Genomic DNA, 15,310 nt, shown 5'->3' with positions numbered 1-15,310 from the left:
TAAGGACAGTCAGCAGTGCTTCCCCCCATGCCAGACACCTCCCCGGGGAAGCAGGGGGAACCCCGGCTGCCACAGCCTGGCCCCACACCTCTTCCCTCTGGAGGTCTTCTCTGGGGTTTTTGCTGCCAGCAAGAATACTTGTCCCACTATGGCTGTGACAATGGCGACTCCTTTCTGGACAAAAATGGAAGTGTGTGTGTGCTGCCAGCTCTGCCCCAGGGCTGTGGCACGGCCGGTGCCTGTGGCCGTGGGGGTCTTGTCCCACCCTTCACCAAAGGTCCCCAGGGAAGATGCTGGGGGTGGTCACCCCAGCAGTGCAGGCAGAGGGGACTGCGGAGGGTGTGGGGCAGCACTGCAAAAAACACAGTGGTCATGAAAACGCCAAGCTGGGCTCCAGCCCACCTGTGGGCACTTAAGCAGGACAGAGTTCTCCTAAACTGGGGTTTCATCCTATTTCATTGGGGAGAGCCTGAGAGAAGAGGAAGGTATGTGGGCAAAAGCAGGGAGAGCTGGTGAAACCCAGGCAGGCACGGGAGGTGTGAGAACGCGGTCGCATCCTCCACCCCACGTCCCCGGCTGTGCAGGCAGCTGAGCGGGACTGTCATCTTTTCATCTGCCAGTGAGTCACTTGGCAGAGGAGGAAACCGCTGATGGCACCGGTGCTGTGGAGGTGGCTGCTGCGCCCCTGCCTTGTGCTCGATGCACCCCAATGGCTGTGGGGTGTGGGGTGTGTGGGGCACAGCCAGCTCCCTCCCCACGGCCCCACCACATGCTCAGCACCACAGCTGCCCCAGCCACAGGATGAGACCAACTGGCTGCGGTGATGCCAGGTGCTGGCGGTGCCCGGCACAGTGCAGGCTCACCGGCTGCCCCCCGGGGCTCTGCCACTGCTTGGCTCGCCCCTCATGTGGCCTCCCCAGCGCTAATCCCCAGATTAGCTGCTTGCCCTGCCTGCTTCGTGGGGGCCAGCATTGCCCAAATTCCCCACCTCCGGTGCTCAGGCCCCCTGGTCCCACTGTCTGTGCTCAGCCCAGCAGCGGGGAGGGGTGGACAGGGGCCTGCAAATGCCCCATGTGCCCATGGAGAGCCCAGCCCAGGTATGATGCCCCAGGGATGGAGAGGTAGCACAGAGCAGCAGGGGGGACACTGCAGCGCTGCCGGCACAGCGCTGCCACAGGGGCCTGAGGTGCCACATGTCCCCCTGGCCTGGGCAGAAGGAGGGTGATGGAGGTGATGGGTTTGCCAGGGCTGCGGTGGCTCAGGTGCTGCCCACGGGAGCTGGGATGCGTCACTGTGTGGGGCAGAGGCCTGAGCCGTTGTGACTTTGTGGCGTTGTGGCTGTGCCAGCCCAAGTCCTCCCAGGGCAGGCAGCTTTCCAGACGGACAATTAGCTGATTAGCTAATTACCTGCATTTTGGCAGGACCCCATAGCCCAGCGGCTGCCAGGGTGCTGCATGCCCCTTACAGGGCGTGCGTGGGGCAGGCATGGGGCAGGAGGGTGCCAGGGATGCTCACAGACCTTCCCAATGACCCTGCTGGGGTAGGGGGGTGTCAGCAGCCCCCCCACCTGCCCCATGGCTGCCGTGTGACCGGCCTTGGCAACAGCCCTGCATTGGGGGCTGCCCGCTCCCCGGGGGTCCCGCCTGTCCAGCCTGCCCGACAGGCAGCATCCCCCGCGTTCTCCTGCTCTGTCCCGCCCTGTGGGTCTCGCCCCACGGGGGTCTCGCCCCACGGTGGTCCCGCCCCAGGTGAGCCCACGCCGGCTGAGCCCCACGGGGGACCCACCCAAGGGACCGCGTTGCCCCCGGCGCCGCCCCCGCTGCCGTTCCCGCCGCGCCCGGGCGCCCCGCGTCCCCCTCCCGGTGCGGGCGGGTTCCCGCGCGGGTGCCCGCGGCTCGGGGCGGCGCGTGACCGGCTGCCGCCGCCGCCGCTCGCTCCGCCGCAGAGCCCGGCCCGCACCGGCACCGGCACCGGCACCGGCAGGTCAGGGGGGGCTGCGGCCGGCACCGGGGCTGCGGCGGGCGGCGGGAGGGAGCTTGGCCGCCCCGCGGCCCGAGCACCGGGGACCGAGCCCTGAGCGGCGGAGCCGGCCCGGCGCGCTGCAGGCGGGCTCCCCGGGATGCGGCGGCCGCACCGGCCCCGCTCCGCTCCCGCACCGGCCGCTGCCCGGCCCGCAGCGCAGCCCCGCCGGCTCCCGCACCTCGGGGCCGCCGCTGCCGGGCGGTCCCGGCGCCGTTCCCGGCCCGGCGGGGCTGAGCCGCGTGCGCGGCGGGATGCGCCGGCCCGGGCATCCCCGGGGAGGCAGCCGGGGATGCGCCAAGGTGAACGGTGCGCGTCAGAGCGGGGCCACCGGCAGCGGGGCCACCGGGAGCGACACCGGGGAGGAGAGAGACACCGCGGGGAGGGGGACATCGGGATGCTGGCGTTAGGGATCACTGAGCACCGAGGGCCACCAGCACCGGGGGGACTGGGATGGGGAAGGCTGGGAATGGGCCCACTGACAGCAGGGACACCGGGGATGGGGATAGCAGGAATAGGGACAGCCAGGACCAGGGGACAGCCAGGAACCTGTGGGGACAGGGACAGCTGAGAACATGGTCCAGGGCCAGTCTGGGCAGGGTCAGCCCAGCCACTGGCTCGCTCCCCGGGCAGTGGGTTGCCGTGGGTTGCCGTGAGCACAGCAGCCCCACAACCAGTAGTCTGAGTCCCCCCCGGGCAGACACCATGGGTCCCCGCTCACTGAATCCCCCCATTCCCGCAGGGCCGGCTGGGTACTCACCATGGCTGTGGCATGGCTTGTCACCTGGGTGCTGCTCCTGGCTGCCGGCGTCACTGCTGTGGCCCGGGGGACACTGTTGGCACAGCTGTCCCCAGGTGGGGCCCTGCAGCAGGGTAGAGACCCTCTGCATAACCCTGCCTGGGGACAGCCCTGGCCAGGCCTGGTCCCCACCTGGGAGGCGTCAGGAGAGCTGAGCGGTGCTGAGGACCCTCAGAGCGAGCACTGGGGCCCTGTGCGCTGGGCCCCACCACTGCAGGCGGGGGATGCCATCGTGGCACCCCTGGAGATGGAAACCACCGTGGCAGGTGCTGGCACCGGGGCTTGGCAAGACAGCAGCACAGCCATGGCCATGGCAGAGGAGCCGCTTGTCGCCTGGCGAGGACACGAGGCTGAAGGCCAGGACAGCCACCGAGGGGGGACCTGGCTGCCCCACGGCTCTGTGCTGGGGACACCGGGCCCCAAAGTGCCCACGCACATGGGTCCTGGCTCCTTGGGGCCACCCTGGGCAGGGCAGGGTCCGTCCCCAGCTGGGCAGAGTGCTACTGGGCCAGCCAGCAGCCCTGGCCCTCGGCCAACCGCGTCTACCATCGCCCTGACCCCCATGTCGGCAGTGGGGACAGGGATGGGGACAGCAGATGCCCTTGCAGGGGGACAGCCAGGGGCATGGGGACCCACAGCAGCCCCAGGCCTCGCTCAGGGCACACCACTCGCTCCAGCTAGCAGCCAGCTGGCCCTGCTGGGCACTGTCCCCGTCCCCTACCCCACACGCATGGGACCAGCCCAGGGTCCCCACGCCAGCCCTGGCTCCATGGATCCAGTGGGCAGACAGGGGGCTCTGGGAGGGCCCCTCAGCCCCTTCCCAGCTCTGCCCAGCTCTGCCCCACAGCTGCTCCCCTCAGCCCCATCCTGGGGGCTGTCCGAGTCCTGGACCCGGGTGCTCCAGACCCACCAGCGCAGCACCCGCAGGGCCCCGCTCAGCCGCGCCACCGCCAGCCCCGGGGACACAGCCCCTCGCACAGACCCCAGGCTGACCGGGCAGCAGGAACCCCAGCCCACCCGAAGAGCTGCCCTCAGCACCGGCCCCGTGCAGCCACCTGCCTCGAGCACAGCCCCCCCCAGCACCCCCGGCACAGGTAGGAGCTGGCACAGTGTGGGGAACCCCTCGGAGGGGACTGAACCCCTGTGTGTGCCAGCGCCTGGCTCTGCCCTCTCTCACAGGGCTGCTGCCCGAGGAGGACGTCGGCTCCCCGCAGCGGGTCCGGGGTGCCGTGGGCGCTGTGAGCACCCCGAACGCCACCAAAGCCACCCCACAGCCAAGAGCACATTCTGCCACAGGGACACCCGGGACCAGACGCTCAGGTGATGCAGGGCTGTGGCCAAGCCCCTGCGGTCGGTCACCACTGGGGATGCCATGGGAGCCCATCCCTGGGGCATCAGGGTTGGTGGGGAGGACAGCAGCTATCTTGGGCTGCCCAGCCAGGACGCAGTGACACCTTCAATCAGGATTGTGCCCAGCGACAGCCCTAATCTACTCCTAAGATTAGTGCTAAGTGCCCGGCGGGTGGCATCTGCCCTGGGGAGGGCAGTGACCTGCCCAGGTCCATGCCACCCCCATGCACCCGGTTCTGCCAGAGACCCTCAGGAGGTGCTGGTGGGCACAGGGCACCCACACCCTGCGGTGCCAGGGCACCATGGCTGATGCATCCCAGTCATGGGGTGCGGGTGGGGGAGTGGGTGTCACTGAGCTGCATGCACGGGGTCCCACTGACCGCCCACCTCCTTCCTGCCCACAGACCCTCTGGGGACGCAGCCCCCCACCCATGGCACTGCAGCCCCCTCAGCCACCTGGCGGCAGGCAGGGCTGACACCACAGCCAGCCCCCCGGCATCCAACCACGCTGCAGCCGCAGCCCAGCCGAACCCCCCAGGCACCAGGGATCAACAGGACCGGGCTGCGCTGGGCTGAGCTGCGGCACCAACTGGGCTTCTCCTGGGAGGCACACGTCTATGGGCTGGCTGCCATCTTCCTGCTGCTGGCACTGGGCTGCCTGGCTGGGCTGGTGGGGGCAGCCACCCTGCGTCTGCCTCACCTACCCCACGTTTTAGGAGCCCACGGGGTGCTGCTGGCCGCCTGCCTGCTGCGGGCCACCTTCCTGCTGCTGGACCCCTACGGGGCGCGGGGCCGCCTGCCCCCCCGGGCCCTGCTGCTGCTGAGCACGGCCCCCTTTCCCCTGCTGCTCGGCGCCTTCGCCCTCCTGCTCCAGCGGCTCCAGCGCATGGCCCAGCTCCGGCTGCTGCCGGCCCAGCTGCGGGGGCTGCCGGCACTGGGGGCCGCCGCCGCCCTGCAGAGCGGGGTGCTGGGGGCGGCCGACCTGCTCCCGCCCCGGTTGGGCCCCGCTGCCGCACTGGGGCTGCAGGCGCTGGGCTGTGGGGCTGGGGTCCTGCTGCTGCTGGGGGGACTCTGGGGGTGCTGGCGGGTGCTGCGAGTGCACCAGGAAGGGTCTGGGGGTGGTGGGGAGCCATGGCCACGGCGGGGGTCCTGGGCGCTGCTGGTGGCCGCGGCGGTGGGGCTGCTGGTCTGCGGGCTGCAGCTCTACAGTGCCCTGTGGCTGCGGGGGGTCCTGGACCCCCCCGGGCGCTTCTCCGGGCCTGGCTGGGCGGCACAGCTCTGGCTGCGGGTCAGTGAGCTGGGCATGGCCCTGGCACTGCTGGTGGCTGCCGCCGAGCCACTGTGCTGCCGGTGCCGCCGGCGCAGCCCGGCCGGCCACTCCTGCTGGGCCAAGGCGCTGCGGTACTTCTGTGCCAGCCGCAAAGCTGAGGCACCCGAGTACCCCAACAACTGCTACGACTGGGCCGGCAGCACCGGCAGCACTGGCCTGGAGCGGGCGCCCACCGGCGACATCTCGAAAAGCCTCATTCGCAACCCAGCGGAGCAGCTGCCCCTGCGAGCGCTCAAGGACAGCAACGAGGCCTGGGCGGCCGCTGCCAGCACTGCCGGGATGCCGGGGCTCAGCCCCAAGTGCCCCAACTTGGTGGCTGCCCGCTCCTGCGCCGCCTTCGAGCAGGGCTCGTCCCCCTCGCTGGGGGAGCTGGCCTTCCGCCCGCCGTCCCCCATCGACCTGCGCCGCAGCATCGACCAGGCGCTCTGCCGCCGGCACCTCCTGCGCGACAGCCTCTTCAGCCGGCCCCGCCGCGGCTCTGGCACCTCACTGCACTCCCCGACCCCCGCAGAGACCCCTGGCCTGGGACACATGGCACGCTGCAGCTCACTGACGGAGCTGCCTGGCCCCCGACAGCCCCTCAGCACTGTCACCGTCACCGTCACCGCCTCAGCCAGCTCGTTGGACAGCAGCTCACTGAAGATCAGCTGGAACCCCTGGCGCCATGGGCTGTCCTCCCCCGACAGCCTGCCCCTGGACGAGGCGCCCAGCCGGGCCCCCCTCCTGGTGCCCGCTGTGCCCCCTGGCTGGGAGCGCGATGGTCCCCGCAGCTTCCCAGCCCTCAGCAAGGCAGTGGACGCCCGCAGCCTCTCCAGCGACACCATTGAGCTCTGAGCTGGGGAGACGCGGGGCTGGGCAGAGACTGGAGGGCGCAGGGGGATGAGCCCAGTGTGGGGGTCTGGAGGCCTGAACCCGCACCCCCCGCGGGGCTGGGCAGGAGGGGGGAGCTGGGCTGGGCCAGCTCCGTTTGTGCCAAACCAGAGGAATAAAGTTTATGTTGGGATGAGGTGGCCCCATTGGCGCACGGAGGCAGCGATGGGCAGCGGCTCCCCCAGCCCCCCTGCCCTGAGCAGCCCGGCTGGGTGTGCAGAGCTTTATTTCCTGAGATATGGACACACGGACACATGGGCACACCCCGACGGACAAACCACAGACAAATGCAACAGCCACGCTCATGCATCTGGAAGGGCCCCCCCCCCCTTGGTATGCCCTTCCCCGCCGGAGCCCCTCCCTCATTCCCCCAGGTTGGGAGGGGAGAGATGGGCTCTGCCCAGGGATGCAGGGAGGAGGGGTTGGGGGGGCCAACTCTCCCAGCCCCACAGCTCAGGGCAGAGGGGACCCCAGCCCCACAATGCCCCACAGGGAACAGTCTCACAGGGAGGACACAAGGTCTGGCAGCAGGGCCAAGCTCTGCCAGCATCACCGCCTCAGCACCCAGTGGTGCCAGAGCACCCCCGACCTGCCCCCGTGCCCTCCCACCCACCACAGTGCAGGACTTCCCCTCCTGAGCAGCAGGTCTGGGGGCAGCATGCTGTGCCCCCCAGCAGTGCTGCACTGCTCAGCATCACTGTGCTGGCGGGAGGGGCTATGCAGGAGCCCCCAGGGACCAGGCACCCCCCATGGCTCGTTCTGCAGGAGGGAGGTGACACCCTGTGCCAAAGGGGCTGGGGGACGCATGCAGGGCACAGCACCGCGCACAGGATCTGGCCTCAGCAGCCAGCACCTGCTGGGGGGTACCTCAGACCCCAGGCTGAGCCTGTCCCCCAACCCACGCCCAGCAGCCCCAGCACTATCTGCCCTTCATGAATCCATCAAGGACGCGGTCGCTGCGGTCAGAGAGCCAGTAGCCGGCCATGGCGGCCACGGCGCCGATGAAGATGGCAGTGAAGACCATGTCGCCCTTGGCAGCCAGTGTGGCGAGGGCGCAGATCATCACGCCAAAGAACATCTGCTGCAGCACCACCACCTCGTCCTCTGTCACGTCGTCAAAGAAGCCCTTCTCCGGGGCGTCTGCAAGGACGGCGCTCATAGGGGAGGGCACAGTGGGGTGAGCAGAGTCCCCCACCGCCCCCACAAGCTCCTCTGCCCACAGCCCATCCCCACCCCATCACGTCAGGTCATACCTGGGGGCTTGTCCTCCACGCACTGCCCATCGCGCCGGACGTGGCCGCGGGCACAGATGCAGCGGTAGCTGCCCTCTGTGTTCTCGCACACCTCTTGTGCCCCCGTGCACACCGGCTCCTCGGCGTTGGCGCATTCGTCCACGTCTGCGGGGGAAGGCAGGGCTCAGGCAGGGCTCAGGCAGGGCTCAGGCAGGGGTCAGAGCCCCCTCGCCTGCAGAGGCACTTACCCAGGCACTTGGCTCCATCCCGCCAGTAGCCCTTGTTGCATTTCTTGCAGCGAGCCGGCCCTGCGCCCATGCAGCCGATGCAGGCCGTCGAGCAGTCTGCCGTGGGGAGAGGAGCTGGTGTCACTGCCAGAGCCCCCTCCCAGATCAGCCACAGACAGCCTGGGCTGTGGGAGACGGCCCCAGGCAGGGGGGAGCCGCCTGCATGGAACCCTCCCTCTGCTCCCGCCTGACCTCGGCACTCGTAGGAGCCCTCCGTGTTGACGCAGAACTGGTTGGCTCGGCAGTGCGCCATCTCCGTGCCACACTCATCGATGTCTGGGGGACAGGGGCGATACACAGTCCTGCTGAGCCCCGGTACCTGGGATGCAGCTCCCCCAGCAGTCCCAAGTTTGCCCACTGCCCCCCCAGGTCCCACCGCAGTCCTCACCGATGCAGCGGTGCTCGTGCAGCACCCAGCCCCTCTTGCAGCGAAGGCAGCTGGAGTCCTCCGGCCCTGTGCAGCGCCCGCACGCCCGATAGCACTCTGCGGGCAGGCGAGAGCGGGGTGGGCGCAGGCAGGGGGGAGCTGCCTGTACCCCGTGCGAGGGCAGCACCCCAGCCCCACTCCCCGTCAGGCCAGACCCCCTGACGTACCGGCACATATCAGGTGGCTCTTGTTTCGTGACGCCTCGTAGTAGCCATCACCGCACTCAGCACAGAAGGGGCCTCCGTAGCCCGGGCTGCAGACGCAGAGGCCGGTGCCACGGCGCGTGCCCTCACCATCGCATCGCCCGTTGCCACTGCAGGGCTGCTGGGGCCCCCCCGCACAGGCTGCACGGGGAGAGAGCAGCTGGCTGGCAGCCTGGGCGGGGGGCGGCATGGCAGGGGGTCCGTCCAGCCTGGGCACCCCACCAGCTCCCCACTCGTGCCACAGCTACTCACGCCGGCAGTCGGGGCCGTAGGTGCCAGGTGGACAGCAGAGCACCAACGTGTCCATACACAGCCATTGGAAGAAGTCAGGGTGCTGGTGCTGCCTGGGGAGAGGGGGACATGGTGCTCAGCTCCCTGCCATCCCCCTGTCCACCCCGCCATGTCCCTGTCCCCAGACTCACTCGTGGAACCACCACCGCTCCACGTGCTCCTCGCTCCGCTCCAACAGCTGGTGGCAGGTGAAGTCTGAGGGGGCGCAGACGCTCTCCAGCACCTCCAGCAGACGGGTCTCGCTGCGAGGACAGGGGGTCAGTGTGGGGACACGTCCCCCTGGGGCAGCTGGATTCCCCCAAACCCCCCCAGCTGGGGGACACCCACCTGTGCTGGTACTTAGCCAGCTTCTCCTCCTCCCAGGCTGTGTTGCCCCCGCCAAAGCCCTCATGCTCCGTCCGCTCCAGGCCCTGGACACACAGGGGTGGGGGCAGTGCAGGCGTGGGACCCCCAGTACTCACCCACAGGATCACGCCAAACCGTGCCACCCTCTCCTCTCAGGAACAAGTTGCTCCAGGGATTTTGCTGCCCCCTCCCCTTCCCAGAGCCCAGTGGCTGTGCCCCCCCAGGACCCTCTCCACTCCCTGGGGATGCTGTGGGGGATGCTGTGGGGATTGCCCCCCACCCCACCAATGTCCTCCCAGGTCACCCAGGCCCTCTCACTTCCTTGCCTCTCCAATCTGTGCTCCCCCTGAGCCCTCCGGCCACATCACCCCCACCCAGATGCCTTTGGTTCATGTCACTCCCAGACTGCATCACCGTGTGCTGGGCCACCCCCCCACCGCAGGCCATGCCCCCACGCCTGTCACCCCGGAGCCCCCCACGCCACTGAGCCCCACGGCTCTCCCCGCAGTGTCATCCCACAGCCCTCAGGCTCCATTCACCCCCTCCACACCCCGCTCAGGCCACAGGTTCCGTGTTTCCCCCAGGCCTCACATCCCACGCCACGGTCCCCATCACCGCCGGTGTCCCCCCCGCCCCGCACCCTGCTGAAGCTGTCGGCGAGGCCGCGGCAGGCTCGGCAGGGATCGGCCCCGTCCGCGTCCCGCTCCGGGTGAGCACGGGCGGCCGCCAGCAGGACCCCCCCGAGGAGGGCGGCCCCCAGCAGGGCCCCCCCCAGCCCGGGGCCCCCCCGCCGGGCCGGCAGCGGCAGCAGCGCTGCCCCCGGGCGCCGCCGCGGCCGCATCCTCCGCCCCGCCCGCACCACGTGGGCTCCGCCCGCTGACTCAGCGCCCGCCGCCCCCGCCAATGGCCGCGCTCCCGCTGCCACCTCCTCTCCGTTTCCAGCCAATCCGCGTCGCCCGCCGGGCCCCGCCTCCTCCAGGCTTAAAGGGCTGCGGCCAAGGGTACCCGGAGTCGGGGGGCAGCGCGGGTGGGCCGTGCTCGGCGACCGCGCATGGAGCGGCAGAGGCTCCTCGGAACGCACCGGCCCCGCTCCCGCCTGGCCTGGGCGAGGGCCTCGACCCCCTGCCCGACTGGGTTGCTCCACATCAACCACCCCCCAACCAAACCAGTCCAGGTCACCTTCCCCTCTCCAGCCAAACTGGTCCAGTTATTCCTTGCGCTCCTGAACTGCCCCAGTTCTTCCTCATCTCCCCCAAACTGGTCTGTTCCCTTCTCATACCCCCACACTGGCCCAGTTCCCCCTTATCCCTCATGAGCTGGTCTGGTTCTCCATCACCCCACCTGCACTGCTCCGGTTCCCCATCTACCCTCCAACCAAAACAGCCCACTTCCCCTTCACCCCCTAATCAGCCCAGATCCCCCTCCTGCTCCCAAAGACCCTCCTTACCTCCCCATCACCTCTCAATCCATCCCACTCCCCCTTCTCCCTCCACACCACAGGGGCTGGACTCAGATTCAGCAAAGGCACTGTCACTGCTTTATTCCCCCACTGCGCGCTGAAGCTCCTCGGCCACCACGGTCACATATGGCTCTGGCCACCAGCCCTGCCACCGACCTGGTCCCGCCAGTGCCCGCAGGAAAGCCCCTGTCTTGCTGGGCAGTGGGAAGGCAGGGGCTGCCTGCAGCACCGGTGGCACTGCTGGCACCAGGGCCTCTAACCGTGCCACCACATAGCGCCCGTTGCCCGCTGCCAGTGCCGGCACAGCACAGGACAGAGCTGCTGCGAACACCTCGCAGGGCGTCGTGGCGAGGACATCATCAGGGCCAGGGCCATGCCCAGCCCCCGGCATGGCCCTGGTCCCTGTGTCCCAGCGGTACGCAGCAGCCACAGCCGCCGGGGAGAGAAGGAGGATGACAGTGTCGCTGTCACGCAGTGCCCGGCGGTGCTGGGCATGCAGCCAGGGCAGTGGCCCCCATGCTGCGACCCCACTGCCGCCTCCTGGTGCTGCCACCACTGCCAGCCCCAGCGGGCGCAGAGCTGCCATCAAGGCACACGCCACCCGCTCTGCCACCGGCTCCGCTGCGTGCACCAGCAGCGCCCGCCGGCCTCGCAGGGGGCCTGAGGGGTATCGTTAGTGCCCGAAAGCCCCCTGGCACCCTCTACCCAACCTATGGGGTGGGAGGCAGGCTGGGACCACTCATGATGGTGGGTTCCATCCCCTGCCTCTGTCCCTCAAGCACTGCGGCACCCCCTGTATTCAAGCTAAGGGACAGCCACAGTGGGAGGCAGGCTGAGACCATCACCAATGGGAGAACCAGCCCCTTACCCACTCTAAGGGATAATCTGGGCAGGGACCAGATTGGGACCCCCCCAGATATGGTTTCCACCCTCCATCCCCCTACATCCCTACCCACCCTATGGGGCAGACACAGTGGGAAGCAAGCTAAGAGACCCCTGATGGGGCACACCCCACAGTGGGAAGGGATTGACATCCCTGCCTCCCACCTACAACCCCAGGCTTGCCCCACGCTCACCCTCAGAGCCGTAGTCAGCCCGCAAGGACCTCAGCCAGTCTGCAGGGAAGAGAGAGGATGAGATGGGGTCCTGGGGGTGTCCTAGGTCAGGCACAGACCCCAAGGCAGGCAACGCTCACCTTTCAGGTCCTCCTTCTTCAGCAGCAGCAGGAGCAGGATGCAGGCAGCTCCCAGCAGCACCCCCATCCATGCCAGCACCCAGTGGGCACGCAGGTCTGCAGGGCAGGGGTCAGCGCTCACTGGGGGTCCCTGGCAACCACTGAGGGTGGGTGTCATCCCCCAGCCCCACATCGCTCCCCCAGCGCAGCCATGACACTCACACTTATGCAGGGGACAGGCCCAGAGCATGACCCCGGTGTTGTTTTCAGGGTGCCAGACCTGCGGGGATGAGGATGGGGACACGTCACACCCTGCCCGGTCCCTGCCTGCTGCCCACCAGCTGCCCGCACTGACCTGCCTGCACTGTCCCGCCGCCACGTCCCGCCGCAGCTCCTGCTCCAGCAGCCCGGGGCGCCCGGCACCCTGCAAAGGCAGCAGGGGGTGAGCCAACCATGCCATCAGTGCCACCACTGCCGGGACATGGGGGTCCCTGCGCCTTACCGTGCTGGTGAAGCTGGCGAGGGGGGTGCAGGTGCCCTGTTCAATGACGCACAGTGAGGCATTCCCCCTGTGCTCCAGCAGCAGGATGTCATCGGTGTGGCCAGGTAGCGCTCCTGGGAATGTGCCAGAGGGCTCAGGGAGGTGACATGAGGAGGGCAAGGGGTGCCAAACCCCCAGCTGGAACCGCAGGTTGTTCCCCTGCTTCCATTCCCAGTAATACTCACTGTCCCGCAGGCACTGGATCAGCCGAACCTGCCCACTACTCCAGACCTGCCCCAGAGAGCGAGTTAGCAATGAGTAGGGCTGCCTGTGGGGCAGCCGTGGGGCAGGGAGGTCTCCTACCTGCACGCAGAGGTTGGGGTGCAGCCGCAGCCCCCCAAACTCCTGGGGTCCCTGTGGGCAGGACAGATGTTCTGTCAGTGTCACCCACATCCCCCCAGTTCCCCAGTGCCTCACAGAGCCTCACTCACCTGCCCCACCGCAGGCTGCCAGAGGCCGGGCAGGGCTTGGCAGGGCCCGGCGGGCACCGGCTGCCAGCAGGGCACCAGCTCGGCCGGGAGGTCACAGGGGGCCGAGAGGGAGCAGGTCAGTGCCTGTCCGCTGGCATGCAGGACCAGCTGGCTGCGTGCCCACAGCCGTTCCCAGGCCTCAGTATCTGTGGCAACACAGGGAGAGAGGTGTCACCTCCTGCAGTGTCCCCTAAAATCCCACTGCATCCCGCCCCCCCCACACCCCAACCCCAAGGCACAGGTACCATTGGAGAAAGGGCACAGCGTGGCCCGTGGTGGGTCCTGGGTCTCCAGCCAGACCTTGGGGGATGAGAGACAGAGGAAAAGGATTTGCAGTACTCAGGCTGTGACTGTGGTCCAGCTGGCTTCTTGGCATGCCAGAGGGGGCTGTGTGCTACCCAGAGCTCCTTGCTTTGGTGGCATCCCTGCCACCCTCTCGGTGCCCAGCAGGCACCCACCTGCATGCAGAGGCAGGGCAGCACCTCGTCGGCTGGCAGGCTGTAGTTCATGGGGCCGCTCTGCCACCAGGAACCAGACATGGGTCACCCTGTGGAAAATCGCCCCCCAGCAGGATCACCCAGCCCGGGGGGACCCTTTCCCTGCCTGTAACACAGACGTGGCTCCCCAAGGATTGCAGGGGCAACAGCCAGAGCCTGGTCAGGGTGGGGAGTGGGGAAGGTGTTTGTACTCACCGTGGTCACCGCACGCCCTGACGCACCGGCACCATGGCTCTGGTTGTGGTAGAGCCGCAGGGTGTAGCTGTGCCCTGCTGCAGCTCCCTGCACCTCCACGACCACCTCCTTCGGCCCCGGGGAGACGTGCAGCCTGGGCACTGCACCAGCGAAGGCTCAAGGCACACAGCATCCAGCACCACCCGCCCGACACCACAGCACACCACAGCACCCTGGGGGTCACCCTCACCCCCAGCACCCACTGCCCAGAGCTCCCCAGGGGACACGGGCCAAGGTAGGGGGATCCCAGCACTGCCATGGCCAGAGGATGCCAGCACTTACCTTGGCACTGGGGGACAGCAGCCTGTGCTGCGGGCCACGAGCAGTCTGCAAGTACAGGGGGTCAGTGGATGGGGAGACAGAGGACGCTGCAGCAGGGCATACCGGGGGCTCACCTGGCACCCGCTGCTGCTGGCTCAGCCTCCGGCGTCCGTGCGAGTTGGTGTATGCCATGACACGGAGTTCAGAGCCCGGCGGCGCCTCAAAGCACCGGAAGGTCACCCAGCCCTGGGCAGGAAAACCACCACCGCACTGCGGCAAAGCACCAGCTCTGCTGGCACCCACCTCCCCAGGGCACGGGGAACAGGACCACCATGCCATGGAGACGTGCTGGTATCAGCACCCACCTCGCCAAGCCCCCCTGTACCTGGGACACCCATCCCTGGCACCCCACACCTACGTACCAGGGGTTGGCTGGGCACCACGCGTGCCAGGGACGCCCAGACCTCCATGGCCACGCAGCGGGAGGAGGCATACGCGTGCCCAGAGAGCACCAGCAGCCCGGTGACGTTCTGCTGGGAGGAGGTGGTCCCATCCACCAGTGACCCCTGTCCTGCCTCATCACTGTCCTCTGGCCCCGGGGCGCCCAGGGACTCGGGGCGGCGGGGCTGGCTGGTGTTGGTGCGGGGCGGCAGGGCCAGGCGCAGGCGCACCTCTAGGCAGGGCGAGCAGGCTGCAGGCCCGGTGCAGCGCAGTGCCGGCTCCAGCTGCAGCCGAGCCAGGGCCAGCCCATGGCCAGGCCCCAGCGGCTCCATCCCGCACAGCATGTCGGTGTCTGGGGGGTGACAGGGTGGCCGTGGGAATGCGGTCCCGCATCCCCAGTTGGGCTGGGGGCCGTGGCGGTGGCACTTACCCAGGAGGCGGCAGGCGAGGCCCTGGGGGGAGGCGGGAGTGAGGTCGGTGGCAGTGCCAAGGTGCCCACTGACCCCCATGCCAGTGACGCTGACCCACCTGGGAGCAGCTCAGGGTGTCATGGGGGGCCCCGTGCCCACCCGCTGTCCCCAGCAGCAGCAGCAGCAGCAGCAGCTGCTGCCCCAGGACACGCATGGTGGGGCCGGGGCCGTGGGGTGCCCCGGCCCCACGCCGCCCACTCCTGATGGCCTCTCTCCCACTCCCACGGGCCCCACCGCCACCGCTGGCTCCCGCTTCCTGCTCCGATCCCGGACACCCGGGTCCTAACGCGGTGCTGACGACCGCCCCGGGGTGGGGCCTCCTTGTTCCCGTTCCAACACGGAGCCATGGCTAGGCTCTGTGCACCCACACCACCAGGAGGGCTTGGGGCCCCCTGGTGCCAGGGCGGCCCCCTGGTTTGGACTTGTGTCCTGGCGCTGCCACAGGGCGTGGGCACACTGCCCAGCTTGGCCCCGGGGAGCTGGCAGCGGCTGCGGGGCGCAGTGTGAGGCTGTGGCGGGGAGGGCTGTGAGTCCCCTGTGGGCACTGGGCAGCCACCTATCCCTTCGGTGGGGCACCGGACAAGCCCCAGCACACCAGACAGACGGCAGG

At 69.0% G+C, this 15,310-nt stretch overlaps 3 protein-coding genes across 4 annotated transcripts; 1 reads left to right on the top strand and 2 right to left on the bottom strand.

The window, feature by feature from the left end:
• The first annotated feature begins 2,119 nt into the window (after positions 1-2,119).
• On the top strand, positions 2,120-6,504 carry PRRT3 (proline rich transmembrane protein 3). The gene is given in 6 exon segments (XM_065845598.2): positions 2,120-2,308; positions 2,310-2,384; positions 2,387-2,674; positions 2,676-3,912; positions 3,998-4,138; positions 4,573-6,504. Coding segments are annotated over 6 exon segments (3,690 nt in total). The 3' UTR covers positions 6,333-6,504.
• CRELD1 (cysteine rich with EGF like domains 1) lies at positions 6,490-10,466 on the bottom strand. Its single transcript, XM_065845599.2, is given in 12 exon segments — positions 6,490-7,508; positions 7,622-7,765; positions 7,849-7,944; positions 8,080-8,163; positions 8,276-8,371; positions 8,482-8,658; positions 8,770-8,861; positions 8,940-9,050; positions 9,136-9,218; positions 9,794-10,143; positions 10,146-10,389; positions 10,392-10,466. Coding segments are annotated over 12 exon segments (1,773 nt in total). The 3' UTR covers positions 6,490-7,287.
• A 201-nt stretch (positions 10,467-10,667) lies between these two features.
• Positions 10,668-15,240, bottom strand: IL17RC (interleukin 17 receptor C). Of its 2 annotated transcripts, XM_065845600.2 has the most exons (17): positions 14,759-15,240; positions 14,661-14,682; positions 14,212-14,582; positions 13,924-14,035; positions 13,811-13,855; positions 13,490-13,629; positions 13,256-13,315; positions 13,043-13,097; positions 12,759-12,943; positions 12,631-12,681; positions 12,513-12,558; positions 12,289-12,401; positions 12,142-12,210; positions 12,009-12,066; positions 11,808-11,903; positions 11,689-11,727; positions 10,668-11,272 (listed from the first exon to the last, which is right to left on the bottom strand). In XM_065845600.2, exons 1-17 carry the CDS (start codon positions 14,852-14,854, stop codon positions 10,692-10,694), a joined length of 2,139 nt encoding a protein of 712 aa, XP_065701672.1. In that variant the 5' UTR covers positions 14,855-15,240; the 3' UTR covers positions 10,668-10,691. The 2 variants fall into 2 exon arrangements, with proteins under 2 accessions (XP_065701672.1, XP_071669063.1); XM_071812962.1 differs by lacking the exon at positions 13,256-13,315.
• Between the last annotated feature and the right edge of the window lie 70 nt (positions 15,241-15,310).

This window comes from Patagioenas fasciata, chromosome 10, assembly GCF_037038585.1.
Source record: "Patagioenas fasciata isolate bPatFas1 chromosome 10, bPatFas1.hap1, whole genome shotgun sequence".
Taxonomy (NCBI): Eukaryota; Metazoa; Chordata; class Aves; order Columbiformes; family Columbidae; genus Patagioenas; species Patagioenas fasciata.
Note: the sequence above shows the minus strand (reverse complement) of the source record. Positions and strands in the feature narration are given on the sequence as shown.